This window comes from Phasianus colchicus, chromosome 9, assembly GCF_987193195.1.
Source record: "Phasianus colchicus chromosome 9, bPhaCol1.hap1.1, whole genome shotgun sequence".
NCBI lineage: Eukaryota > Metazoa > Chordata > Aves > Galliformes > Phasianidae > Phasianus > Phasianus colchicus.
The window spans coordinates 29,366,040-29,392,730 of NC_143444.1; the positions used below are offsets into that span (position 1 = coordinate 29,366,040).

Genomic DNA, 26,691 nt, shown 5'->3' on the forward strand with positions numbered 1-26,691 from the left:
AGATAAGAAAGCAATAAAGTAGGAGGGACATTCGAGTAGATCAGAGGTGAGAAGTGCACGAGGTGAGCAGAAATGCTGAGAAGGCAGTGTATAATCTCTATCAGGTTTTGAACGTGCTCATGGCCCCTGCTTTTCATCCTGGGCAGCACTGCAGTGCCAGCTCAGCCTTCCCCACTGCTGCCTGTCCAGTGTAAGGAGGGCTCACGATTGCAGGAGGGAAACAGAAACCTTTGAGGTAACACTAGGAGACAGGACCTGTATTTGCTATGGCTCCAGGGGCTGATATTGTAGAAACATGTCAGAAATGGCACTTGCCATCCTCCAAGTGTCTCTCACTGCATTAATTGCAGCGGTGTGGCAGAACGCAGCCACCAGCCTTGGTGGTTTTCCTGCTGATTTGCTCATAGAGCTCGTGTCATGAATATTCATCAGCTCTGCATGAATGGCCTGTGCTGTTCCCGTGCCCTCCTTTCTGCTAAGGGAGAGCTGGTGCTGTGCAGCTCACCATGGCTCTGCACACCACCCCCTGCTGCCCCAAATGCTGGCACGGCTGGAGACTGCAGGCAGTGCTGAAAAGGCTGTGCTGGTCATCGCTTTGCAAAACGCTTCACATCAAAAATGTTTCAGTTGGGATTTATTAATGCTCAAGAGAGGGAGATGTCACAAGGCAGTGTGGCATTTTTCTTTTGACAAATTGCTTTCCTAAGATCAAAGTAGGAACTGTTTGCAATTACTACTTCTACAGTATAGTAAGATGAGCTCAGGGGTTGCTCTCTGCCAGTACTGATCCCCAGCTGTGAGGTATGGCCATCTAGCATGGAATTAAGAAAGTCCTGAGCTCCTCATTCACTGGCAGTGCTGGCATGCAAGCCCAGAAGTGCCCCAGCGCATCACATACCAATCATCTTTCTCATCTGAAACAGTGTGCAAGATCTGCTTGTAAAAAGAAACTATTCTGCAATTGCTTAGAAAGCAACAAAGCATGTAAGTAGGTTTTTACCATGGCCTATGGTGGCTGATGAGTACTCAGTCTGTGCCTGTGCCAAAGCTGAGAGTTCTCCTTCTGAGAGCAGTGGCTGTGCTCCCTAGCGAGGCACTGCACAGATCTTGTAGGGCCGCGGGGCCAAGGTCATGCCCAGAATGAATTTGAGGTCAAGGATGGTGTCCGGGGGAGCCTGGAAGGTGAATTTCTGGAGCAGAGCCGTGAAGAAGAGGAAGAGCTCGGCGCGGGCCAGCAGCTCACCCAGGCAGGCGCGCTTCCCTGCGGAGACAGCCGCCCAGCGCCCATTCAGCCCTGCTGGCTGCCCAGCTGCTTTCTCTGCTGAAAAGCCTCGGCACACGCCTCCTGCAGGAACATCACCCTGCCCACATCCCCATGCCCACCTTACATTTCCAGCACCAGGACTGCCATCCCAGCTGAGCCCCCCATGGAGCTGTAGCATGGTCTGCTCCCAGCTGGGTGACTTAATGAGGGCATGGGTATGTAAACGTATATGCACACATTTTATCCTACCCTGCTGGGATGAGCAGTGCTTCACATGTAATCCCTATGTGCTCAGCTGTGCTCCAAGGAATGGAACCAAAGCTCCACAGAAAGCATGCCATGCTTTGGCAGGAAATTGGAGATGTTAAAATCATTCTCCACAAGGAAGCTGCTGGCCAGGACAGGGCACCCTGTGGTGGTGGTGGCAAAGCAGATTGACCTCAGCTGTGCATTACTGGGAGCACAGAGCACTGCTCTTGCATTTCTGAATGCATTTCTGGGGCCTTTTTGTAGTCTCCCGTGTTTGTGAAGAAAGGCCTGAAAGGTGGCAGTGGTTCTTTGAGGAGCCTGCAAGGTCACTGCTAAGAAAGGATCTACTATGCACTGATGAGGGCAGTGGGCAAGCAGTCGTTGCCATGGTGGAGCCAGCATCTCCTGTTTCCAACACTGCTTAGCTCAGGTTCTCCACTGTGCAGTTGGAAGCCCCATCCCAGTGCTTCAGCACAGATGCATCAGACTGCAGTAAACTGATTCTATCTTACCTATAGAAAATGGCATAAAAGCCTCCCTTTTCCAGAACTGACCGTCCTTCAGGAAATGCCCGGGGTTAAAAAGGTTAGGGGTTTCCCATTCCTTCTTGTCAAACATCACAGAGGACAGATTTGGGATCAAAATAGTGCCCTGGTACAAGAGAAAGAAAATCACTTCGCACTCTCCCTGCCACTGCCAATGAGAGTGGGATTTTTACCCTCCTGTGATCTTGACATGAAGATCATTGTTAGACAAATCTGAAATCCACGTCTTGCACTCATTTTGCCTGGCCATGTTTTCCTATTTCTTGATTGTTTAGACCCACCCTTTTCTGACATGAACATTACCTTCTGTTAAAGTTTGTCTAAGAAAAAGCTGCATGCTGAGGGCTCTGTCCCTCCCTGCTATGCACGGATGCCGCACCTCATGGCATTCACCCTGGGCACGGAGAATGCAGTGTGCTGGAGAGCAGTGTTGGGTGAGCAAAACAACATGATCCACAGCAGTGACCTCTGTGAGAGGCAGCAATGCTGCATCTCTGCTCCTGCAGCACTGGGGAGATGGAAGTCTCCTGCTCAGACCTCACTGATCCAAATTAGGTTTACCTTGGGCACCCGGAAACCAGCCAGGACTGTGTCCTTCATTGCCTGTCTCGGCACGTTGACAGGAATGATGTTGCTTTTCCTCTGCACTTCATGGATGACAGCGTTGGTGTAGGGCATCTTGTTCCTGTCCTCCAGGGCTGGCTGCCGTGTCTGCCCAATGACAGCATCAATCTCGGCTTGCACACGGGCTGTTTGGAAAGAGCAGGGATCAGCTATGGTACAGCAAAGCCATAGAAGCCTGAGGGAGACCATGACATTTTTGCTGTGAGGGTCCCCCAAGGAGCATCCCAGGGCAATCATGTGCCACCAGGGGACTTCAGGCACCTCTCTGCATGTTCATCACTCCAGACACTAAATGGACCCTTCGCAGAGCCCCTGTTGCCTTTGCTGGACAGCCCACAGTGGTCTCCAGTGCTTGTGGGGCATATGGGTACATTTGCCTCTTCCTCCCATGAAAAAGAAGAATAAAATCACAAGGACAAGTTTTAAAACATTGAAGGGAAACACTTGAAAACCAAATACAGTACTTGCACTGAATCTGTCGGAGAACAGACTATTTCCACTTTTTTCTTTCAACTCGGATAAACCCTCACCGAGCTACAAGGGCTAAAAATAGGAAACAGACAGCCCTGTTGCTACTTGTACCTTGAATGTCTGGATATATGGCCATAAACAGCAGGGCCCAGCGGATGGTTGTGGAGGTGGTCTCAGTCCCAGCAAAAAACAGGTCGAGAGTGCACGCAACCAGGTTATCCTCACAGAAATCACTGCCATTGGGCTTCAGAAAATCAAGTGTTAGTGCTACGTTAAAAAAAAGAACTTCCTCAAAATCAGATTCAGTCCTTCCCCAGGAGTTTTGCTAGAAGCTGCAGGCCCTCTGCATCCCCATCCCTCCAATGAATGCCCCAAACCTGATGTCCATCCCGAGCTCACATATGGACACACCAGCAGCTCAGGTGGGAAATTTGGTTTGCTTCTCAGCCCTCCTGATCTCCATTACCCACTGGGGAAGGGCTTGCTCCACATTGCTGACCTTGGCCATCTCCTGCAGGTAGCTGTCAATGAAGTCTCGGCTCTCTGAGAGGTTCAGATCTTCCTTATGTTTGCTGATCTTTTCACACACAAACCTTTTCATGAGCCTTCCATTTTTCAAAATGGTTTGGTGGGATCCAGGGAAGTACTTCATTATGGAAGGAAAAAAGACGTACAGCTTTGGAAAGAAAGAGAGAAGAGCAAATTCAAGAAAGGACTGAAAAACCCCTTCTATTCTTAGAACTTGATTGGATGTTCAATATTTCCGCATGGAGCCAGGAATTGGACTTGAGTGCCCTAGTGAATTTTTCCCAACTTGACATAATTTATGAAGCTAAGAAAGTGCTTGAGTTTTTGCAGTTGACTTCAGAGAAGAAACAATAGCCTTTCAAGTCTGTGCGCTACTTGGGCTGCAGCAGGAGGGCTGTACCTGGCTCATTATCTTCCCTTGGAGGGTAACAATCTCATCCATCATCCGCAGCAACTTTTGGAAGTCCTCATCATGGTATTCAAACCGATTGCCAAAGGTGACAGAGCAGATGATGTTTGAAACAGCATTGTTGATCTTAAGGTGAGGGTTGAAAGGATTTCCTGGAGATGGAAAAGGGAACAATCAATTCTCTTCTTGACTCCACAGAAAAAAAGGGGAAGAAAGCACCATCATCAGAGGGAAAATAGTCAGCATGTGACATCAATGATCCTTGGTGGAGCACCTTCATGGAGATTCTTGTTTATTTTGGAAAGAAAGATTTGAAATGGCTTCAGAAAAGCAAACACCATAGGAATTAATTATGAACACTGGTGCTGACAGGCCCATGATATTTGCTAGAGGTCTCAAATTCAGCAATCTGACAAAGGTGGGGCAAGAATACTGTTTTGAGTGTTACACAGCTATCTATCAGTTAGCCTGAGGGCAAAACACCTGTAGAGGAGACTGGGATGCTGGCATGTTACCAGCATTGCTTGTGAGACAAGGAGAAAGAGGATGGTGGTGTGTTAGCTGGCAGCTGGCTGAAGGTGAGCCAGCAGTGTGCCCACATGGCCAAGAAGGCAAACGGCACCCTGGCTTGTGTCAGCTACAGTGCAGTCAGCAGGAGCAGGGTGGTGATCTTCCCACTGTTCTTGGCACTGGTGAAGCTTACCTCAAGTGCTGAGTTGAGTTTTGGGCCCCTCTCTTCAAGAAAGACACTGAGGCCCTGGAGTGTGTCCAGAGAATGACAACAAAGCTGTAAAGGGTCTGGAACACAACTCTGATGGCCAGCTGAGAGAACTGAGATTGCTCAGTCTGTAGGAGTTTCAGTGGAGAAATCATTGCTCTCCACAACTTCCTGAAAGGAGGTTGCAGCAAGGTGTGTGTCGACCTCTTCTCCCAGCTATCAGTGACAAGATGAGAGCTACTGGCATTAAATTGCTTCACAGGAGGTTGAGGTCAGGTATTGGGAAGAATTTCAAGGAGAAGTGGTCAGACATCAGAACAGGATGCCCACAGAGGTGGTAGAGTCACCAACTATGGAAGCATTCAGAAAAAGCATTGATGTGACATCAAGGGGCGTGGTTTGTGGGCATTCTGAGGGTGGGTTGGTGTTGGTGATCTTAGAGATCTTACCAACCTTAATGATTCTACGGTTCTATGATTTTTCAGCAGGCATTAGCATGGGGAAAATTAAAATAGTCCAAGATGGATTCTGCCCTCAGCACAACTGTTGAGGGAAGTGGTCCTCACCCTGCTCATCCCTGAACGCATCCGTGAGGAAGCGGCACTCCTCCTGGATCCGCTCCTCCAGGCTCCTCTTCCCCAGGCCAAAGTTTCGGAGGGTGGTCAAGGTGAACCTTCTCTGCTGCTTCCACAGGTGCCCATTGGAGGAGATCAGCCCTGCAGAAACATTTCACAGTGAGCCAAGACAGATGCCCTCAGAGGAAGGAACAGGAGAGTATCTGCCTGGATAAAGGAGACTTAGCCATGCTGATGACTCTGCTCTGTGAGAACGCAAAGTCACAGCATTGCCTTCTGGCACATTTCATTAGTCAGCGCTTGGACTTTGTGCTTCAGATCTGTGTCTCCACTGATAACTCACCCAACTTGCTGAAGAGTTCCGTATTTGCAGGAAAATCTGGGCGATCCATGAAGTTCTCTCCCTGGGTCACAAGGGCTTCCTTGATCATTTGCAGCCCATTTACGATCACAAACGACATGCTGCCCACCTGTGTGCTGAAGATGTCTCCATATTTTTCAATAAACTGGGAATGAAGTAAAGAAATAAAGGATTGATTTGCAATGACTTTTTCTGTTTGAAGATGGAAAATACAGGTATCCTCCACCCACACATTGGGACCCGAAGAACTGTGGTAAAAATGGGGCAAAATGAGTCTGGGAGACATAGTAGAGTAATTGCATAAGTGTTTCCCTGATAGTGTGCATTCTTTTTCCTCATTTCTTCTGTCAGTGCTTTGCAGATGGGGACAAACCCTCCAGGACGCATTTTCCAGGCTTTGCAAGACTCAGCAGAACAGCTATTTTCAGCTGTTCTTGAACTCTCTTCCCGAACTCCCTACTAAACAGATCCACCTACAGCTGCAATCAAACACAGGATGTTCTACCATGCACTTTGCCCAAAGAATGTGGCTCAGAATTCCAAGCCAAACCTCATTCATGTTGCCTACTGATCCTAGGCAACACATGTTCTCCTACATGGAGAACCCCCAGTTGAGCATGGGGTTTGAATTGTGAATAGGTTGGGATGGCCATCTCCCCAAGATGAACATCCCCTTACCTTCTGTGTCACAGCCACGGGGTCTTTGGAAAACAAAAATTCCGCATTTCCCAGAAAAGGAAAGGAAAAGGGACCGGGGGGGAAGTCCTTCGGCTTTCTCCTCTTCATGTAGTCAGAGACGAGCAGGAAGACGAAGAGGAAGACGAAGAGCATCTGCAGGGAGATGCTGTCCCAGAGGAAGCGCAGCATGGTGCGGCTGCAGCTGTGGGCACAAACGCAGAGGGGCTCGGGCCGGCCCGGCCTCGGGGCTGCCTTCGGGCTGCCGCTTCCTCAGCCTCAGCCACAGCCGTTCGCCAAAGCCCTTCGCGACGCCACGCGAGCCACGCATCTCTCATCTCGCCAACAACAGCCCACCCTCAGCGCACCGGCAGCTCCCCGCTCCGCTCCCGTCTCCCACCGCCGCCTTCCGACAGCCCGGCGGCTCCCGCCCGTCCCTCACCGTCACGGTCCCCGCTCGCGGCCACCGCCTCCCCACCGCGCACAGCCGCAGGCGGAGCCGGGCCACGAGGGACGCGAGATAAGGCTGCGCGGAGCTCCCACAGAGCCTCTGGCTCACGGGCCGAGGCTCCGCTGCCACGGGGCGGTGCCGGCAGGGCGCAGATGGCGCTGAGCGCTGCCGAGGGACGAGCGCGTCCTGCCCGCCGGTGACACCGGCCCCGCTCCCGGCCCGTCCCGTCCCTTCTCCTTGGAGGATTAGTTTTGCCGGGCGCGCTGTTTTGCTGCCGGCTGAGAAGTGCCGCGTTCCCGTCGCGCTGCGCGGCCGCAGCCCGCACTCGTGATGCGGGGGGCGGTGCGGGCTGCTTCTCTTTGGGGGAACGGCAGCTGTGACTGCGGAGATGCGGAAGTGAGTGAAAGGAGCTGCTGCGTTCACCTGATAAACTTTTACGAGTTCAATCACTGCTTTATCAGGGAACCCGAAGTGTTCCCCTGAACTCAAATGGGGTACTCCACTCTTAAAGTAAAAACCCTCATGACTCCTGCCCTTTTGGAAAACAAATGCAGCAGAAGAGGAAGACTGCAGCCATTTATTGTCTCCCATGAGGCAGTGTGTGGAGATAAGAAAGCAATAAAGTAGGAGGGACATTCGAGTAGATCAGAGGTGAGAAGTGCACGAGGTGAGCAGAAATGCTGAGAAGGCAGTGTATAATCTCTATCAGGTTTTGAACGTGCTCATGGCCCCTGCTTTTCATCCTGGGCAGCACTGCAGTGCCAGCTCAGCCTTCCCCTTTGCTGCCTGTCCAGTGTAAGGAGGGCTCACGATTGCAGGAGGGAAACAGAAACCTTTGAGGTAACACTAGGAGACAGGACCTGTATTTGCTATGGCTCCAGGGGCTGATATTGTAGAAACATGTCAGAAATGGCACTTGCCATCCTCCAAGTGTCTCTCACTGCATTAATTGCAGTGGTGTGGCAGAACGCAGCCACCAGCCTTGGTGGTTTTCCTGCTGATTTGCTCATAGAGCTCGTGTCATGAATATTCATCAGCTCTGCATGAATGGCCTGTGCTGTTCCCGTGCCCTCCTTTCTGCTAAGGGAGAGCTGGTGCTGTGCAGCTCACCATGGCTCTGCACACCACCCCCTGCTGCCCCAAATGCTGGCACGGCTGGAGACTGCAGGCAGTGCTGAAAAGGCTGTGCTGGTCATCGCTTTGCAAAACGCTTCACATCAAAAATGTTTCAGTTGGGATTTATTAATGCTCAAGAGAGGGAGATGTCACAAGGCATTGTGGTATTTTTCTTTTGACAAATTGCTTTCCTAAGATCAAAGTAGGAACTGTTTGCAATTACTACTTCTACCAGTATAGTAAGATGAGCTCAGGGGTTGCTCTCTGCTAGTTCTGATCCCCAGCTGTGAGGTATGGCCATCTAGCATGGAATTAAGAAAGTCCTGAGCTCCTCATTCACTGGCAGTGCTGGCATGCAAGCCCAGAAGTGCCCCAGCGCATCACATACCAATCATCTTTCTCATCTGACACAGCGTGTGAGATCTGCTTGTAAAAAGAAACTATTCTGCATTTGCTTAGAAAGAAACAGAACACATGAGGAGGTTTTTACCATGGCCCGTGGTGGCTGATGAATGTTCAGTCTGTGTGCCTATACCAAAGCTAAGATTATCCCTCTGAGAGCAGTGGCTGTGCTCCCTAGCGAGGCACTGCACAGATCTTGTAGGGCCGCGGGGCCAAGGTGATGCCCAGAGTGAATTTGAGGTCGAGGATGGTGTCCGGGGGAGCCTGGAAGGTGAATTTCTGGAGCAGAGCCGTGAAGAAGAGGAAGAGCTCGGCGCGGGCCAGCAGCTCACCCAGGCAGGCGCGCTTCCCTGCGGAGACAGCCGCCCAGCGCCCATTCAGCCCTGCTGGCTGCCCAGCTGCTTTCTCTGCTGAAAAGCCTCGGCACACGCCTCCTGCAGGAACATCACCCTGCCCACATCCCCTTGCCCACCTTACATTTCCAGCACCAGGACTCCATCCCAGCTGAGCCCCCCATGGAGCTGTAGCATGGTCTGCTCCCAGCTGGGTGACTTAATGAGGGCATGGGTATGTAAATGTATATGCACACATTTTATCCTACCCTGCTGGGATGAGCAGTGCTTCACCTGCAGTCCCCGTGTGCCCGGCTGTGCACCAAGGAATAGAGCCAAAGCACCAGAGAAAGTGTGTCATGCTTTGGCAGGAAATTGGAGATGCTCAAATCACTCTCCACAAGGAAGCTACTGTCCAGGATGGGGCACCCTGTGGTGGTGGTGGCAAAACCCATTGACCTCAGCCATGTGGGAACGAGTCACAGTATCACAGAATGGCTTGGGTTGGACGGGACCCCAAGGATCAGCATGTTCCAACTGCCCTGCCACAGTTAAGGCCACCAATCTCCAGCTCTGGTACTAGCCCAGGCTCCCCAACACCACATACAACATTCTCTTGAACACCTCCAGGGATGGAGCATCCACAACCTCTCTGGGCAGACAGTTCCAGCACCTCACCACTCTCTGTGAAGAACTTTTCCCTGACATCCAATCTAACCCTTCCCTCCTTTAGCTTATAACCATTTCCCCTTGCCCTGTCACAATCTACCCGAGTAATAAGTTGATAAAGGGAAATGGTTTTAAGTTGAGGGAGAGAAGATTTAGGTTGGATGTCAAGGGGAAGTTCTTATAGAGGAAAGTTCTACCGAGAGAGTGGTGAGGTGGTGGAACAGGCTGCCCAGAGAGGTTATAGATTCCCTGTCCCTAGAGGTGTTCAGAGCCAGATTGGATGGGTCAGCCTGGTCTAGTATTAAATGTGGAGGTTGGTGGCCCTGCATGTGACAGGGGCGTTGGAGATTCATGATCCTTGAGGTCCCTTCTAACCCATTCTGTGATTCTGTGATTCTCCTCCTTTTTATATCCCCTTTTAAATACTGGAAGGCTGCAATGAGGACTCCTTGCAGCCTTTTCTTCTCCAAGCTGAACAAGCCCAGCTCCTTTAGCCTGTCTTCACAGAGGAGACGTTCCAGCCCTCTGAACGTCTTTGTGGCCCTCCTCTGGAGCCTCTCCAACAGCTCCATACTTTTTCTGTGTTGGGGTCTCCAGACCTTGATGCACTATTCCAGATGGGGCCTCACGAGGGCAGAGCAGGGAGGGACTATCCCCTGCCTGTCCCTGCTGGCCAACCCTCTTCTCAGTGGGAGCACAAAGCATTGCTCTCACCTTGCTGAATGCATTTCTGGGGCTTCTGAAATTTCTGTAGTCTCGTGCACTTGATAAAAGGCCTAAGAGATGGTGCTGTGCTGTTGGTGCTTTGGAGGGGGCCCATGGTGACTGGTAAGGAAGGAGCTGCTTTTCACCAATATGGGCAATGGACAAGCAGCAACTCCCATGGTGCAGCCAATGTCTGTTGTTTCCATCACAAATTTGCTCAGAGTCTCCCTTGTGCAGCTGGAAGCCCCATTCAGTGCTTCAGCACAGAAGCATCAAACTGCAGCTGGTCTTACCTATAGAAAATGGCATAAAAGCCTCCCTTTTCCAGAACTGACCATCCTTCAGGAAATGCTGGGGGTTAAAACTGTGAGGGGTTTCCCACTCCTTCTTGTCAAACATCACAGAGGATATATTTGCAATCATAAGAGTGCCCTGAGACAAGAGAAAGAAAATCACTTTGCACTTTCTCTGCCACTGCCAACAGGAGGGGGGTTATTACCCTACCTCTTAGTCACTATAAGGAGCATCCATAGTCAAATCACAGGTATGTGCTCTACTCCAATCGCACGGCCGTGTTTTTTGCCTGTTTCTCTAAGAATAGACTGCAAGGAAAGTTATCTACCCCTTGATAATAAGTATGGATGCCTCAGCCCAAAGCATATATACTGGTTCCTGCATAGATGGAGAAATGGGAAACTCCTGCTCATACCTCAGTGCTTAGGAGTGGGGTTACCTTGGGCACCCGGAAGCCAGCCAAGACTGTGTCCTTCATGGTCTGTCTTGGGACATTCAAAGGGATGATGTTGCTTTTCCTCTGCACTTCATGGATGACAGCGTTGGTGTAGGGCATCTTGTTCCTGTCCTCCAGGGCTGGCTGCCGTGTCTGCCCAATAACAGCATCAATCTCAGCTTGCACACGGGCTGTTTGGAAAGAGCAGGGATCAGCTGTGGTGCAGCAAAGCCATGGATCCCCTGGGGATAACACATGTTTGTTGTGAGGATCCCCCAAGGACCATCCCTGGACAATCATGTGCCACCAGGGGACCTGTGACACCTCTCTGTGAGTTCATCAGTCCAACTACTAAATGGGCCTGTGCCTTGTGTAAAGCACCTGCTGCCTCTGCTGGAAAGCCCTCAGGGGTCTCCAGTGCTTCTATGGCTGGTGGCCACATCTATCTCGTTTCCAAACTAAAGCATTACAAAATTACCAGGGCAAGTGTTAAAACAGAAAAAGCACGCAAATGAAAAAATAAACAAAACATTTTGCATCTCTCCTGTTTGAGCACAGAAGGATTCCCGATGGTCTTTTAAAGGAGTGACTCTCTTACCAAACCACACAGGCAAAACCCAGGAAGCACACAGCTCTGCTGCTATGTGTACCTTGAATTTCCGGATACATGGCCATATACAGCAGGGCCCAGCGGATGGTTGTGGAAGTGGTCTCAGTCCCAGCAAACAGTAGGTCAAGAGCACATGCCACCAGGTTATCCTCACAGAAGTCACTGCCACTGGGCTTCAGAAAATCAAGTGTTAGTGCAACATGACCAGCGAGGACTTCCTCAACACCCCACACAGTTCTGCCCCTAGGCTTCTGGCAGAAGCTGCATTCTCATCCCTCCAGTGGATGCCCCAAACCTGATGTCCATCCTGAGCTCACATATGGACACACCAGCAGCTCAGGTGGGAAATTTGGTTTGTTTCTCAGCCCTCCTGATCTCCAGTCCCCACAGGGGAAGGGCTTGCTCCACACTGCTGACCTTGGCCATCTCCTGCAGGTAGCTGTCGATGAAGTCTCGGCTCTCTGAGGGGTTCAGGTCTTCCTTATGTTTGCTGATCACATTGCACACAAAATTTTTCATGAGCTCCCAGTTTTTAAAAATGGTTTGGTGGGATCCAGGGAGGTACTTCATTATGGAGGGGAAAGCATTGTACAGCTTTGGACAGAAAAAAGAGGAAAACTGAGTAAAGGATTGAAACCCCTTCTGTTTTCAAGACTTGAAAAGCCTGCAAAGCCATACCCTGCAATGCAGGAGTAGATGGAATTAACTCATTTCCAGAAGAGCATGACCAAGGATTGCTATTTCCATTGTCAGAGGAACTACTGCATTCCTCAGACTTATAGCAGGAAGCCTGGCACTCAGTAGAGGTGGTGATGCTGAGTGAAAGAGAGCAATGTGAACATTGCACAGCTTGAAAATATGGCCGAATGAAATTACATGAAGAAGCACTCTGTGCAACAGTATGATGAATGGCAGTGAATGTCCTTAGCAACATTCTTGTTGCTCCTTCCCATGACCTCCCCTAGGGCTCTGCCCAACCCTCTGCTGTTTTAGGTCCTTCCCAAAGCACAGGAAAACTAGCTGGGGTAGCTCAGCTTTGTGATCAATGGGGACTGCATCTTCACCAGGATGCATCCAGAGGTGGAGAGGGATCACATAGCCCTTCAAGGATGTGTCTTCATGGTCTCAGACAAGAGGGAAACATCTCCTGTGCTTGGCCTGACCTCTGTGCTTGGTGATGGCCTCACCTTGAACAGTGTGTGCAGTTTTGAGTGCTGCAATATATTAGGATATGAAACTATTGGAGAGCGTTAAAGGAGTGCAAAGAAAATGGAGAAAGGTCTAGAAGGCAAATGTATGGGCAGTGCTGAGGTCCCTTGATTTGTTCCCCATGGAGGAGAATGAGGAGAGGCCTCATGGCCCTGCAGCTCATCATGGTGGCCTGCAGCTCCTCTCAGGTTGTGAAGGGGCAGTGCTGAGCTCTGCTCTCAGGTGACAGCAGCAGGATCCAAGGGACTGGCATGGAGCTGTGTCAGGACACAGTAAGGTGGGGGTTAGGAAAAGGCACTGCCCCATAGGGAGGGGAGCATGGGACATCTCATCATGGCAGTGGGCACGTCCTTGAGCTAACTGACCTCAGGGAGTGTTTGGACACTCGGAAATAGGGTTTGAACAGTAAGTATTCCTATATGGAGCCAGGAACTGGACTTGATAACCCTTATGAGTCCCTTCCAACTCAGAACTTTCTCAGAATCTAAAAAGTGCTGAAGCTTTTGGGGTTAACTCCAGAGAAGAAACAACGGCCTTTCAAATCTGCACGCTACCAGTGCTGAGGGCACGAGGGCTGTACCTGGCTCATTATCTTCCCTTGAAGGGTAACAGTCTCATCCATCAGCTGCAGCAAGTTTTGGAAGTCCTCATCATGGTATTCAAACCGATTGCCAAAGGTGACGGAGCAGACGATGTTTGAAACAGCATTGTTGATCTTAAGGTGAGGGTTGAAAGGATTTCCTGGAGAAGGAAAAAGGGAACAATCAATTCTCTTCTTCTCTCCACAGACAAGGGGAAGAAAGTCCCATCATCAGAGAGAAAATATTCAATAAGTGAAATGAATGGTATCCAGTGGAGCACCTTCCTGGAGATGGTTGTTTACTTTGGAAAGAAAGATCTGAAATGGCTTCAGAAGAACAAACACCATAGAAATTAATTGTGAACACTGGTGTTGACGGGCCCATGAAATTTTCTAGAGGTCTCAAATTCAGCAATCTGACAGAGGCAGGGTAAGAATGCTGTTTTGAGTGTTACACAGCTGCATCTATCAGTAAATCTGAGGGCAAAACACCTGTAGAAAGAAACTGGGATGCTAGCAGGTTGCTAACATTGTGAGATGATGAAGTACTTTTCAGCAGGCTTTTGTGTAGGTTTAATTAAAATAGTCCAACGTGGATTCTGCTTTCAGCACTGCTGAGGGAAGTGGTCCTCACCCTGCTCATCCCTGAATGCATCCGTGAGGAAGCGGCACTCCTCCTGGATCCGCTCCTCCAGGCTCCTCTTCCCCAGGCCAAAGTTTCGGAGGGTGGTCAAGGTGAACCTTCTCTGCTGCTTCCACAGGTGCCCATTGGAGAAGACCAGCCCTGGCAGAAACATTTCACAGTGAGCAAAGGCAGATGTCCTCAGCAAGGTGAAGATGATGGAGGACATATGCCTTTATAAAGGAGGCTCAACCATGCTCATGCTCAGCTCAGAGTGAATGTCAAGCAAGGGCATTTCCTCCATCTTTCCTCCTGCCAGGTTCAAAAAAAAAAAAAACAAAAAAAAAAAACAAAAAAAAAAACCAATGCTTTTTAGATATAAGACGTTATTGATAACTCACCCAAATTGCCAAAGACAACTGTGTTGATAGGAATTTCTGGGCGATCCATGAAGTTCTCTCCCTGGCTCACAAGGGTTTCCTTGACCAGTGGCAGCCCATTTACAATCACAAATGACTGGCTGCCTATTTGTAAGCTGAAGACGTCTCCATGTTTTTCAGTAAGCTGGGGATGAGGTAATTAAGTATATGAGGGTACATTTGCAATGACATTTTATGCTTGGAGAGGGAAAGCCTTGGCATCCTGCCTAAGTGGAAATAAGGCAAACTGAGCCTGGTAGAGGCAGCAGAATGGCTGCACAGGTGTTGGCTTGATTGCATGCAGTCTTTTTCCTCATTTTTCCTATCAGTGTTCTGAAGTTGGAGTCAAACCCTCCAGGCTGCATTTTCCAGGCCTTGCAAGACTTAGCTGAGCAAGGATTTTCAGCTGGTGTTTAACTCTTTTCCCAGTCACACTTGTCCTCAGACCCACCAACAGCTGAAGTGGAACCCGTGGTTCTGTCTCATGCCCTTTGCCCAAAGGATGTGGCTCTGTAGTCCTGGGCAAAGCTCATCCACCTTGATGATCATGGGCTAACCTCCTCCCCACAAACAGAGAGCCCTTTGTGGGCCATGGATGTGATTGGAATTAGACTGCATTGGGTTGGCCAGTAGCGTGAATCCCCTTACCTTTTGCACCATGCCTATGGGGTCATTGATAATCATCAGAAATTGCACGTTTCCCAGGAAAGGGAAGGAAAAAGGACCGGGGGGGAAATCCTTCGGCTTTCTCCTCTTCATGTAGTCAGAGACGAGCAGGAAGACGAAGAGGAAGATGAAGAGCATCTGCAGGGAGATGCTGTCCCAGAGGAAGCGCAGCATGGTGCGGCTGCAGCTGTGGGCACAAACGCAGAGGGGCTCGGGCCGGCCCGGCCTCGGGGCTGCCTTCGGGCTGCCGCTTCCTCCGCCTCAGCCACAGCCGTTCGCCAAAGCCCTTCGCGACGCGACGCGAGCCACGCATCTCTCATCTCGCCAACAACAGCCCACCCTCAGCGCACCGGCAGCTCCCCGCTCCGCTCCCGTCTCCCACCGCCGCCTTCCGACAGCCCGGCGGCTCCCGCCCGTCCCTCACCGTCACGGTCCCCGCTCGCGGCCACCGCCTCCCCGCCGCGCACAGCCGCAGGCGGAGCCGGGCCACGAGGGACGCGAGATAAGGCTGCGCGGAGCTCCCACAGAGCCTCTGGCTCACGGGCCGAGGCTCCGCTGCCACGGGGCGGTGCCGGCAGGGCGCAGATGGCGCTGAGCGCTGCCGAGGGACGAGCGCGTCCTGCCCGCCGGTGACACCGGCCCCGCTCCCGGCCCGTCCCTTCCCCGTCGAGATTTGTTTTGCTGCCGGCTGAGAACTGCCTCGTTCCCGTCGCGCTGCGCGGCCGCAGCCCGCACTCGTGATGCGAGGGGCGGTGCGGGCTGCTTCTCTTTGGGGGACGGCAGCAATGGATTTGCCCGGCTGAAGGCGCTGCTCGGTGGCGCCCGAGTGCCGTTGCGCAGCGAAGCTGCTGCGGTCCTATGATCAACTTTAATAAGTTCAACCTTTTCGTGGAACCCGAAGCGCTCCCCTGTGCTCACATGGGATGCTCCCTCTTAAAATAAACACCATTATGCCTTCTGCCTTTTTTGTGGGGAGATCTTTAAATTATACCTTTTCGATGTACATAAAGGAAGATTGAAACCATTTATTCCCTCCCAAAAGGGAGCGTGAGTATATAAGGTTTCGTTAAGGTAACAGGGAAAGTCGATACGAGGGAATAGAACAGCTTGTGTTTGCTCACGCCGTGCAAATAAAAGAGCTGTACCCATGTCCCAGAGGTCAAACTAGAAATGGAGAGAAGTCACTGTCCAGTCCAGAGTGACTTTAGAAATTCCATATGTGAAAAAAAGTCCATAGATATTTTGTCTTCTCTATCAGGGATAAAATAAACGTGCCTCTAACAGAGAAAAGTTAATTAAAAATGCAATAGGGTGAGAGTTAGGAGAGCATGAATGCCGGCATGCGATGTGCAGAGGACTCTCCCCTGCGGCGCAGATCTGCCACTGCACAGCAATTGTGCGGCAGCGCAGCGCTTGCCTGGGAGGGCGTCCAAGCCCAGTGGAAATGAAGCCTGATGTAATCCTGTTTTCCCGTTAACTATCCACTATCCTACAAGAGCGTGCGTAGAAAAGTCACTTATGAAAAGTTAGAGGGAGAAATAAAAAGAAAAAAATATTTATTTCTCGCAAATATATTGCAAACAAGAGCACACAGGAGGCAGCATGGGCTTTTGAAGTATTAAATTTGAGCTGCAGACTTGGAATAATCTTGAAGAGAGACCCTCGTTTTGGCAGAAGTAGGATGTCCATCAACCACAGCCCAATGCTGCGGAAATGGCCCTGACCTGCACTGGGGGCAGATCTTGGGACTTCCCACCACGCAGCCTCCCTTGATAACTGTTTTCAAGGTTGAAGCACAGGAAGGGTAAAATTTCATCCCAAATCTGTGGTGAACACCTTGAGAGCTGCAGCCCCTGCCATAGAACCAGGCTGATGCGTTAGTGGCACAATGAGGCCACACATCCCACTGGTTTTAAGGCTTTATTGCTCTCACTTTTTAAAATGTTTTAATAAAAATATTAGAAGTTAAAATAACTTCTGTTACTTACAGACATTATCTATACTATATATCTTATGAGGGTTGCTCCAAAAGTAGTGCCTCCTGCCTTATGTCAGCCCCTGACAACAGAGGCAGCTGTTGGTGATATAGCAGTAGATGTTGGACCTTCCCACCAATATCCCATTACTTTTGTTGCAGTGTGTCAGATGGCAGCAGAGGGGCAGTCTGGCAAAGTGGCATCTGAGATAGAAGCGCATACAAAGCAAAGGTGCATCACTGAATTCCTCTTCATTCAGTGCAAACCAAGCAAGTCAAAAGTTCGGACACTCATGGGCCAGCCTATGGTAGAAGATGCTTCTACCATCTTATTTAAATTTCTATATACATATGGAAGGAAAAAAATATATATATATTTCCTCTGCAATATATTATATTTAGGTATTGACTTTCCATTGCAAAGCAGAAACAGTATTTTGTGGGGAGAACACACTGCACCAGCCCTGAGGTCAGGATCTGCACTTGCAGTTAGCAGTCCATTGAAGTGATGGATACAAGCCTAGGTCTTGTATTTGCAGACAGCCACACCTAGTGAGCAGGAAGGCCTTCAAACACACAGCCCATGGCCATTCACTGTGCAGCAGCATTGAGATTTAGGGATTGCAAGAAGGTCTCTGGGTGATGAACGTTCCCACTAAGGAAGAAACACAGCAAACGCAAGTGTGCCCCATAGCTTACAACTGACAGATACTTCCTTGGAGTTGCTGAGGATGGAAATGAAGTAATGAGGCTTTTGAATTCATGTATTTTATCAAACTGATCAGGGAAAGGAGTAGGAGCACAAGGGGAGGGGGGGGATGGGGGTGTCCCAGTGCTTGTTCTCATTGAGGTGTGCAGAATGCAGCCCTCCTGCCCTCCCCACTGCCCACACACCACGCAGGGCTGCTGGCTGTGAGGAGTCCCAGCACTGCAGCCTGTAACCCAATGGGACAGCTGAAAAGGGAATGCTTTCCATCTCGCCCTCAGCAGCGAGGCAGGGCGCAGAGTTGGAAGGGCTTGGGGCAGCGCGTGAGGCTGATCGTGAAGGCAAAGCTCAGCACAGTGGCAGACGGAGCCTGGAAGGTGAACTTCTGCAGCAGGGCAGTGAAGAAGATGAAGAGCTCAGTCCTGGCCAGCTGCTCACCAGGACAGGCACGCTTGCCTGGAACAGGAGCAAAGAAAACCACGCTCAGTCCAGAGCAGAGTTTAAACATCACCCTTAATTGCTATTCTTACAGAAGGGAATGTTGTGCAAGGGGATAGGTGGGCTCACTGGTGCCATGGGACACACAGAAGGGCAATGCTTGTGGATGAAGGGCACTGGCTTGGGGTCTCTGCAGCCTCCAGCCTCCTTTCACCAGTGCTGCACTGTAAAGGCTGCAGGAGCTTTTCTTCCTAGCAAGGTTAGGTGGCAATGTTCACCCACACATCGTGCAGAAGGCGTCCCCAGAAGTTCCCAGCTCAGAGAGATGCAATCGTTCAGATAAGCAAAGGGGGGGACATTTAAAAAAAAAAAAAAAGCACCCACTTACCAATCTCATGCCTTATTTTTCATCCTGCAATAACAAATTGATTTCCCCCTTGCCCACAGCAGTCAGTATTAACTGCTAGGGGATTTTCACTGTGGGAAATGCCAGGCATGGGCTGCTATCAGACTGGGAACAGTTCTCCCCCACTCCAATGGGGTGAAGAAAAAGCATTACAAAAAGCAAAACCATCTCCCCATCCATCTTCCTACCTGCAGAGAAGGGCAGGAAAGCCTCCCGCCTCCTGTACTGGCCGTTCTCCAGGAAATGTTCAGGATTAAAGGTGTCTGGAGTCTCCCACACGTTTTTGTCAAACATTATTGAAGTCAGGCTGGTCATCAGCGTGGTGCCCTGCAAGGGTGGGGGAAACAAGAGGTTGCACGAAGAGCCAACGTGCAGCCAGACTGGGTTACTATTAGCTCTCTTCTACACATGTGAAGTAAGATACCTTATTTTTAATACACAAAATGTTTTTTTTCAAACCAGCGTGGTTAAATGAGGGCAAAAGCCAGCAGGACTGTTCACTTCAATGTGCCACTGTCTACCTCCATGCTGTTGATCCATACCTTGTGCTGCTGTTAGTGGTGATGTTAATATGAATTCACTTTTAATCAATAAAATTGTCTTATTGTAGGGATTGAAAACAACCAAGTAATTGTCAATCAACCTGCTTTACTTTTTATTAAAACTGTATCTGGTTTACCTTCTTATCTTCCATTAGAAGAAATTAAAAAAAATGCTCTAATCAATGTGCAGCAAAATACCCAGAACTTTTAATTTTTAATTTGCCAAGAAGCAACTGATCAGGTCTGTGCAAGAGACTCAATGTATCCAGATCTCATATTTGCTTTCATAATGTCAGAACAGCATACATTCATCAATAACTATTACTTGGCATTTATCGAGGGCTATTTTAATAGATGTTCTTTAATACTCTGTGGAATTAACAAATCCAAACTGTTTGCTTTCCTGTGTTTCTTGGACCTCTGCTCCCAAAATGCATGGAAGTCATCTTCTGTAAAGCTTGAGAAATAAGCCTTGAAAAAACGAAAGCAATAACCAATAAAATAGTTCTCTTCCATAAAGAGGTGAGATTCAAACAGCCCTACAGCATCTGCCAGGACTACTCGTATTCTTTACAGCTGAGAGATGTCATAAGATGCTGCACGTTGGTGCCTCCAGGTGAGGTTTGGGATGGGGGCTGTGGAGACCCTGCGCTGGCAGGGTGAGGGGAGGGCTGTGTCCTGGGCATACCTTGGGCACGTGGAAGCCAGCCAGGGTGGTGTCATTGGTGGACATCCTGGGCACTCCCAATGGCACGACGTTGCCCATTCGCAGCACCTCGCTCAGCACCGCGCTGGTGTAGGGCATGTGCTCCTTGTCCTCCATGGTGGGCTGGCGGCACTGGCCAATCACAGCATCAATTTCAAGTTGCACTTTCTCTACAGAAACCAAAAATACATATTTAAAAAAAAAATAAATATATATATGCGCTCAAAAAGATCTGAATGAGAAAGCTGGGCCACAAGCGTTACAAGAAGGAAGGGCAGCAAGGTCTTGTACCAAGGTGAGGGATGGGCTGCTCAGATGTAATAGCAGCAGGCGTAGAAAAAGCAAAAAGAATTCACTTACTTCAGGAAGGCCCACACAGTCCTCAGATAGGCAGAGATCTCAAACAAGACACTTTCACCTCCACTGCCAACCCTTAAATGAGGTCTGGGAAAGAGTGGATCCTGGCTCCACCCTTTCAAGTCACTCAGGTACATTGCATGCACCTGAGCTCCCCCCGTGTTTGCCCTGCCTTCCCACCAGGTGCTCAATCAGTGGTTCAAGCAGTGACTTAGCATATCCACTGCACACGTCCTGTGTGGTGAGCCTGGAAACAACTCAGTTTTCTGTTTCACTTATCTGTTTTTGGGCTATGTGATGAAGGACCCATCAGTGGCCCTACCCTGAATGTGGGGGTACGTGGCCATGTAGAGCAGAGCCCAACGGATGGCAGTTGCTGTTGTCTCTGTCCCAGTCAAGAAGAGGTCCAGTGTGGAGCAGAGCAGATTTTCCTCATGGAAATAGGAGTTGGTGTCACCCTTAAACTTGTGTAAAAAAAAAAAAGACAGTAGAAGTGCTTATTAGGGAGGGGATGCTTTCAAAAACACAAGCCAAAAACGAAACACCCTCCTACAAGTTCTCATAAGAACATAAAAAAATTCCCCAAGAGCCCTCCTATGCTGCTTGACAGAATGAGAAATAGAAGATAAAGTGTAAATACTTTCAAATGAAAAAAAAAAAAATTAAAAAAATCTGTGTGTTTTCAAAGCAATCAAACTCCTGCTGCTGCTAAAAAGTCATGAAAGAGGTAAGGGAGGAAAAAGCCCTTCTAACAAAGTCGCCTTGAGTCTCGTCTGCTCATTTTTGCGATTAAGCTTTAAGTGGCCTTAGGTATTTCCCTCTCACCTTTTCTATTTCCTTTAAGTAACAGTCAATGTAATCTCCCAAGTCAGACTGGTCCAAGTTCTCCTTGTGTTTTGCAATCACTTCCCTCACAAAACGCTGAAGTTTCTCCCAGTGCCTGAAGATTTTCCTGAAGGGCCCCGGTAGCCATCTCATTATCAAAGGGAAAGCATTATACAGCTGGTGAGAAATCAAACAGAGCACAAAAGCACTTACTGGGGTGAAAAAAGGTCAGGTCTCACAGTTGAGATGGTAGTACAAATTGTTAGTTCCACTTGCTCAAAGGATAAATCAGTTTTGAGACAAAGGTCAATTAAGTCAATGAGGAGGAGCCCACTGGTGTTGGGGTTGGCAGGGACCAGTTTGTCTGGTCCAAGGTGTGTGGCAATACAGAAGCTATGGCAGCCCCCAGAGCCATCTATTTTGGTAATAAACTTGGGCTCTCATTCATCTTGTCATACAATAAAAGCAGTGCAGAATCTGGTTGGAAAAGGGGTAGAAGGGAGGAGACAGGAATTTTGACTGAGTGCTACTATTTTCTTTTTGTAGAAATGTAGATATTTAAAAGTTTTTTTTTTTTTCTTTTTTTTTTCTTTTTTCCATTGCTCTTCTGTTTTGCTTGGTACAAGGTTGACTTTACAATCCCACAATCTTTTTTCCTCCATGTGCCTCAATCATTTTAACTCGCTTGCTTTCCTGATGGATTTAATGGATTAACCCAGCCTCATGTAAATTAATACCCATGGTCATTTCTCTTACAACGACTCTTTTTCTACAGGGAAAAGCAGATTACTTCAGTACCTTAGAAACTCATTTCCAAGCACTTACGCGGAGCTGAAGTTACAAAAGCAGCAGTCTGGTTTTACCTGGCCCCAGAAGCTTCCTATCAGCAGCAGTGTTTCTGCGAGCAAGTGCAGTAATTCCTGGAAGTTGCTGTCATGGTAGTCAAAGCGGTTCCCAAAAGTTATGGAACAGATAATGTTTGAAACAGCGCTATTAATTTTGTAATGAGGGTCAAACGGTTGCCCTGAGGGGAACAAAATGAAAGCTGTGAGGCTTGGTCTTTAATCTCGGATATAGCACTCTGTACACAACAGATGTGAAAATGGGGTAAGGCCTCAACTACTACCTATTCATGGTGATGCTGAGGCTTCACCCTGTGTCTTGGAATCCCCACTACCTCTAAGAGCTGGGTGCTGTGTGCCCCAGCATCCTTTCTCTGAGGACATCCCCTTCCATCTAGGCTGTGGCACACCCCAGTGTTAGCATAGAGCTTCTGAAACAGGATCTGAGCCTTTTCTCAGTGGAAACAAGTAGTTACGGCTCCTGGGTTTGTTTGCTCCAACTCATCATTGGTGTCCATCTTAAAGGTCCCTTCAAAGTTTGCCTGGGGGAGGAAACTTAAGACCAGTCACATTGCAAATATGTCATTGTATTGGCTTTCGCCATGCACCATGAAGAATTCAAGCAGGAAAATCCAGCAATAGCTCGCATGGCCAACAGACATGATGCACATCGGCTCCTAAAGGAGCAAAGCGTGGCATGATGCTCATCACATCTGCTTTCCTCAGGAGAGCTATCGAGCAGAGGCTACCATCTCCCAGGGCACATTTAGAAAGCCCAGATCACTACTTGCCATGATAAGAGAGAGTGATATCTGTAATGAGTCCAGCATGGCCCTGAGCTGTGCCGGCGCAGTGGGGAGCATCGTGTTGAGATGCAAGGCGTCATGCACAGCACTGCTCATCTCTCCACTCTGAGAAAGTAATTAAGCTGGGCTGGTGCTCAGATACTGGAGTGATGGACAAGATCACTATTTGTCATTACTAATGGGAAGAAAGGCCCGAAACTGCAGCTTAATTAGTTTATTGATTAGGACTATAAAGGACTATAATCAATTGGCAACATGAAGTATTTGGCCTGTTCAGAGCAACTGCAATTAAAATGGAGCAAGTTCAGTATATAATTTCACAATTCCTATTTAGATCTTTCTTGTTTACTATATATAGCTCCATAGAATTAGCTAAACCCCATCTGCTTCTATTTAAAGCTGAAGTGATACATCACCCATATACCAACATACAAATTATTCTTACTAATATCTCTCTGGCACTTCTTAAAAGCCGGACCATAAAAGAGCAAAGCACACGCTTCATCTGTGCATGATACAAAAGGAAAGCCTGACTAAACAAGTTTTAAAATACTTTGCAAAACCAAGGACAAGCAGAGGTTAACGGAGCCTCTGAGTGAGTGTGCTTGATATCATGAGAGCTGCATTTCTGCCTTTGCAGGCTATAGAAAGGGCTTTCTTAGACACATAAACATACCGATTTTAATAAGCACCTGGTATATATTTGTTTAATATTAGAATGGAAGAATTGACAGGCACAATCCGTAAACTTAAGATAGAGATTTATGCTACTGAGGAGTTGCTCTGCATATTAGGAGTCACAATGGTGTGAATTCATCTGGTAAGAGGCTGGCTGAAAGCTCTGGGCACAGTGCTGCCCAAGGATTGCCTACCCTTCTCTTCCTCCATCGCCTCCACGAGGTACCGGCTCTCTTCTTGCACCTTTGACTCAAAACTGACCACAGTGTTTTTCAGCGTTGCTAAAACAAACTTTCTCTGTTGCCTCCATATGTGCCCATTTGAGGATATAAGACCTGTAGAAAAAACAGACAAACAAAAGCTAGCTCCATATGGAATGTTAGTGACAGGATTCAGAAATGGCCATCGGTCTTAAAAACCCCAAACCGAAGCAAGTAAGAACTGCAGACATTGAGAAGCTATAGCTTCGCCTGGGAATTAAAATTCAAGGGTAATTGGCTTATGCGAAATATCTAGCTTTATGGATTTTCTTCTTTGTCACTTTGTGTGGGAAAAAAAGGTGTAAGCCAAAATACTCTGAGTACGATCACGCTGCTGGCAGAGCTGCTGCAGGAGCAGCAGAACCCGCCTCTGGAGCTACGTGTAGCCAGGCAGAGAAAGTAAAGGGGAGATAAATCCCAGGGGATCACTCTTCAAGGGGCACTGGGCAGCCCACATTTGTTTCTTGTCTTTCACCCGACTCAACACATCACGTTGATCCCTGTGTTATCCCTAAATCCCAGGCAGATTCAAATATATACCTGTGAGATTATTAGGCTGAGTTCAGTTCTTGTCTTCCTCTACAACCAGGCTTTTGTTGGCACAGTTACTGAGGGCTGAATTCAGCCTCCTTCACTCTAATTGTTATCACTGCGAATAGATTGCCAAAATCTTGGAAGCTATACTTACCAAAGCCTCTAAAAATTTCTTGGAGAAGCGGAATATGTGGCCGATCTGCAAATATTTCAGCCTGGTGGACAAGAGCTTCTTTCACCATCTGGTACCCACTGACTACCACAAAAGTCAGACCTCCGAACTGCACGCTGAAGATGTTGCCATACCTTGCAGTAAGCTGAAAGAAAGTCCATTACTCTCAGAAGATGGACAAGACCTGGGATCTAACTTTGAGTTTAATTCCACTTGGAGCACTGGGTTGGGCTTAAGAAAAATCCAAACCCAAGTCTTCCACAGCTCTCACCCAACCTAAACTATTCCGCAAAGGCTGGAGATGGCATAAGAAATATTAGTGAGCTGTGGTGTGGCAGGGATGATTTGCATATTGGCTTTCACCAGGCTGCTGTGTCAATTTAACTTGAACCCAAGGACTTTTTGACTGATGGGCACCTGGTCCTTCCCTCTTCTTCACTGAAACAGTGAAGGAGGCAAAGGCTCCATCTGGGTCACTGAGACCAGGCTTTTGCTGCTGAAAGCAAGGCACAACACACAGTCTATTTCACCAACTTTGTTTAAAGTAGTGAGATTTCTTGCTCCAGCTGTCACAGTTAGAAAGTGGTTCCAACTGCTGATGCTCGGAAAACTTCCTCTAATTTTAAGCCTGAATGCATTTATAGCCAATTTATAGCCATTTTCCTTGCATGGACATTGCTAGCATTAGCCTCTCCTCTTCAGCATTTAGCTCCCTGATGTATAAGGGCAGAGGACAATTATATCCTCTCTTGGGTCCTCATTTGCCAAGGAATTCAATGTGCACGCTCCTTAGTGTGACTCTGCAGGAGAGGACATGCATGGTCACCCTGAACTCGCATGGTGGCTAGTAAAACGAGCCTGGGATCAAATGGGCAGCTCTGCAAGTGCTTGCATGCAAATAATTGTGATTAATTTTATTAGTAATAATTATAAATGTTGATAAAATGACCTGAGCATACTGTCTCTGTTCCCTGGGGGATAGCCCTGCTAATGGCTGGGGTAGATGAGATGGGGTCCTCTTTTAAATTGAAGCAAGAGGCTGAAAGTCAGTCAACAGGAGGAAACTTGCAACCAGCACATCAGAACATTTATCTCCCACTTTCTCAGACGAGGTGCTCCACATGTATCAACTATCACTCTTGTTGTTGGCTTTGGTGGGTGTCAAAGCTCATGAAACCTTTCTAAAGTTATCACTGCCTCTTTCTGTTATACAGAAGAAGCCACGGAGGTGTTTAACTGTTTAACTCTGGACCTCGGTCTTTCTTTCAGATGTAATGGTGCAAATTGCAGATCTCTGGGCAAATACAATGACAGTATAATTTTCAGAGGCGAAGTTCCTTGTTCAGACAGTTTGTTTCCCACTATCCCTCACCCATTCTGACCCATACCCTCCAAACCCATCCTGGGCTGAAGCACAAAATGGTTGTGTTGAAATGGGAAGAAAAAGGAGGAACATGCAGACTTCCTCTGGTACGAATTCCCTTCTAATCAAACTGTCCAACTCCTGTGGAAGAGGGGATGGCAGGAAGGGATAAACCCAATAGTTGTCTACATTGTTATTAATCAGCTTGTAAATCAGAAGTTGCCTTTGCTTTGCCTTTGATAGGTGACAAGAATCACTGAAAAGGTGCAATATTAATAGTAGGAGAAATGTCCATGAAGGTCTTACCTTCTGCATCTCAAGATGGAGAGGTTGCCTTAAATCCACAATGGTTCCCACAAGAGGAAATAGCTGTGGCCCCGGAGGGAAATTCCTGGGACGCCTCTTTCTCACCAAGTCAATAATCAAAAGAAACGTGACAAGAACCGCCAAGAGCATCGTAACGTTCAGCTTTTCCAACTGGGAAATGGGCCAAAAGCGAGACTCCATGTTGGTTGACGAACTCCCGGTTTTTCGTCCCAGGAAAGCACTTGGTGCTGGTGTTAAACTTGCTGAAATAGGAGTAAGAAGGGACTAGTGAAGAAAAATAACGAGGATGCCCATAGCTCTCTGGGACAGGACTCGCCCGGGCAAGCTGCTTTGCATAGACAGCTTGTGCCCAGTGATGACTTGCTGAGTAATTTAAACACCGGGACCTTCAACAACAGCCCCTCAAACATTTACCAAACAAAAGCAATCTTTTAAACCTTTGGCTTTACATCTCGGTCAAGGACCTAATTTCCTTATAGAAGAAAATTCCTCTCCTCCGCCCTTAACAAGGAGCTCCTTTATACAGACACCTAACCAGGATTATAAGCATTACAAACGTTTGAGGTTAAGAGAAAGCAGCTTACTGTCACAGAGTTAACTAGATCAATCTATGCCCATAACAGGGGGGCATTAGGCCCCTGGGCCCCCCCCCGGCCCCACAAAATGGGAAGGAAAAGGGAAAAGGGGTAGGAAGATGGAAGCTGGGCCCAAGGAAGGGAAAACAAACAGCGCCGATGATCTATGGAGGAAAACTTATTTTACTAACTACGATATCAGAATGCAAGATAACACAATATAATACAATCTAATTGAAATTGAGACTA

At 48.4% G+C, this 26,691-nt stretch overlaps 3 protein-coding genes across 6 annotated transcripts; all 3 read right to left on the reverse strand.

Moving 5' to 3' along the window:
• Positions 1-606: 606 nt before the first annotated feature.
• Positions 607-7,239, reverse strand: LOC149916907 (cytochrome P450 2J2-like). Of its 3 annotated transcripts, XM_090146761.1 has the most exons (10): positions 6,862-7,238; positions 6,423-6,624; positions 5,727-5,889; positions 5,375-5,524; positions 4,082-4,242; positions 3,653-3,829; positions 3,265-3,397; positions 2,620-2,807; positions 2,026-2,164; positions 607-1,261 (listed from the first exon to the last, which is right to left on the reverse strand). In XM_090146761.1, the coding sequence occupies exons 2-10, from the start codon at positions 6,609-6,611 to the stop codon at positions 1,086-1,088; spliced, it is 1,476 nt and encodes a 491-aa protein (XP_090002887.1). In that variant the 5' UTR covers positions 6,612-6,624; positions 6,862-7,238; the 3' UTR covers positions 607-1,085. The 3 variants fall into 3 exon arrangements, with proteins under 3 accessions (XP_090002887.1, XP_090002889.1, XP_090002888.1); XM_090146763.1 differs by lacking the exon at positions 2,026-2,164 and having other exon boundaries at positions 6,862-7,239; XM_090146762.1 differs by having other exon boundaries at positions 6,423-7,239.
• An 855-nt stretch (positions 7,240-8,094) lies between these two features.
• LOC116236300 (cytochrome P450 2J2-like) lies at positions 8,095-15,690 on the reverse strand. 2 transcript variants are annotated; one of them, XM_090146759.1, is made up of 10 exons: positions 15,355-15,690; positions 14,913-15,117; positions 14,247-14,409; positions 13,858-14,007; positions 13,224-13,384; positions 11,852-12,028; positions 11,475-11,607; positions 10,828-11,015; positions 10,388-10,526; positions 8,095-8,738 (listed from the first exon to the last, which is right to left on the reverse strand). In XM_090146759.1, the coding sequence occupies exons 2-10, from the start codon at positions 15,102-15,104 to the stop codon at positions 8,563-8,565; spliced, it is 1,479 nt and encodes a 492-aa protein (XP_090002885.1). In that variant the 5' UTR covers positions 15,105-15,117; positions 15,355-15,690; the 3' UTR covers positions 8,095-8,562. The 2 variants fall into 2 exon arrangements, with proteins under 2 accessions (XP_090002885.1, XP_090002886.1); XM_090146760.1 differs by lacking the exon at positions 10,388-10,526.
• Positions 15,691-17,047: 1,357 nt separating this feature from the next.
• Positions 17,048-26,047, reverse strand: LOC116236311 (cytochrome P450 2J2-like). The gene is made up of 9 exons (XM_090146774.1): positions 25,847-26,047; positions 24,160-24,322; positions 23,406-23,546; positions 21,749-21,909; positions 20,886-21,062; positions 20,383-20,524; positions 19,686-19,873; positions 18,644-18,782; positions 17,048-18,067 (listed from the first exon to the last, which is right to left on the reverse strand). The coding sequence occupies exons 1-9, from the start codon at positions 26,045-26,047 to the stop codon at positions 17,889-17,891; spliced, it is 1,491 nt and encodes a 496-aa protein (XP_090002900.1). The 3' UTR covers positions 17,048-17,888.
• Between the last annotated feature and the right edge of the window lie 644 nt (positions 26,048-26,691).

Coding starts and splice junctions, on each gene's coding strand:
- LOC149916907 (XM_090146762.1), bottom strand. CDS start 6,611: ATGCTGCGCTTCCTCTGGGACAGCATCTCCCTGCAGATGCTCTTCGTC. Junction 3,398..3,652: donor ACCTGCAGGAGATGGCCAAG/GTCAGCAATGTG, acceptor GATTTTCTGAAG/CCCAATGGCAGTGATTTCTG. Junction 2,165..2,619: donor CTGGTTTCCGGGTGCCCAAG/GTAAACCTAATT, acceptor CTCTTGTACCAG/GGCACTATTTTGATCCCAAA.
- LOC116236300 (XM_090146759.1), bottom strand. CDS start 15,104: ATGCTGCGCTTCCTCTGGGACAGCATCTCCCTGCAGATGCTCTTCATC. Junction 13,385..13,857: donor TGCATTCAGGGATGAGCAGG/GTGAGGACCACT, acceptor TTCCTTCTCCAG/GAAATCCTTTCAACCCTCAC. Junction 11,016..11,474: donor CATGTATCCGGAAATTCAAG/GTACACATAGCA, acceptor CTTTCCAAACAG/CCCGTGTGCAAGCTGAGATT.
- LOC116236311 (XM_090146774.1), bottom strand. CDS start 26,047: ATGGAGTCTCGCTTTTGGCCCATTTCCCAGTTGGAAAAGCTGAACGTT. Junction 20,525..20,885: donor ACTTAAAGGAAATAGAAAAG/GTGAGAGGGAAA, acceptor TTTTTACACAAG/TTTAAGGGTGACACCAACTC. Junction 18,783..19,685: donor CTGGCTTCCACGTGCCCAAG/GTATGCCCAGGA, acceptor CCACCCTTGCAG/GGCACCACGCTGATGACCAG.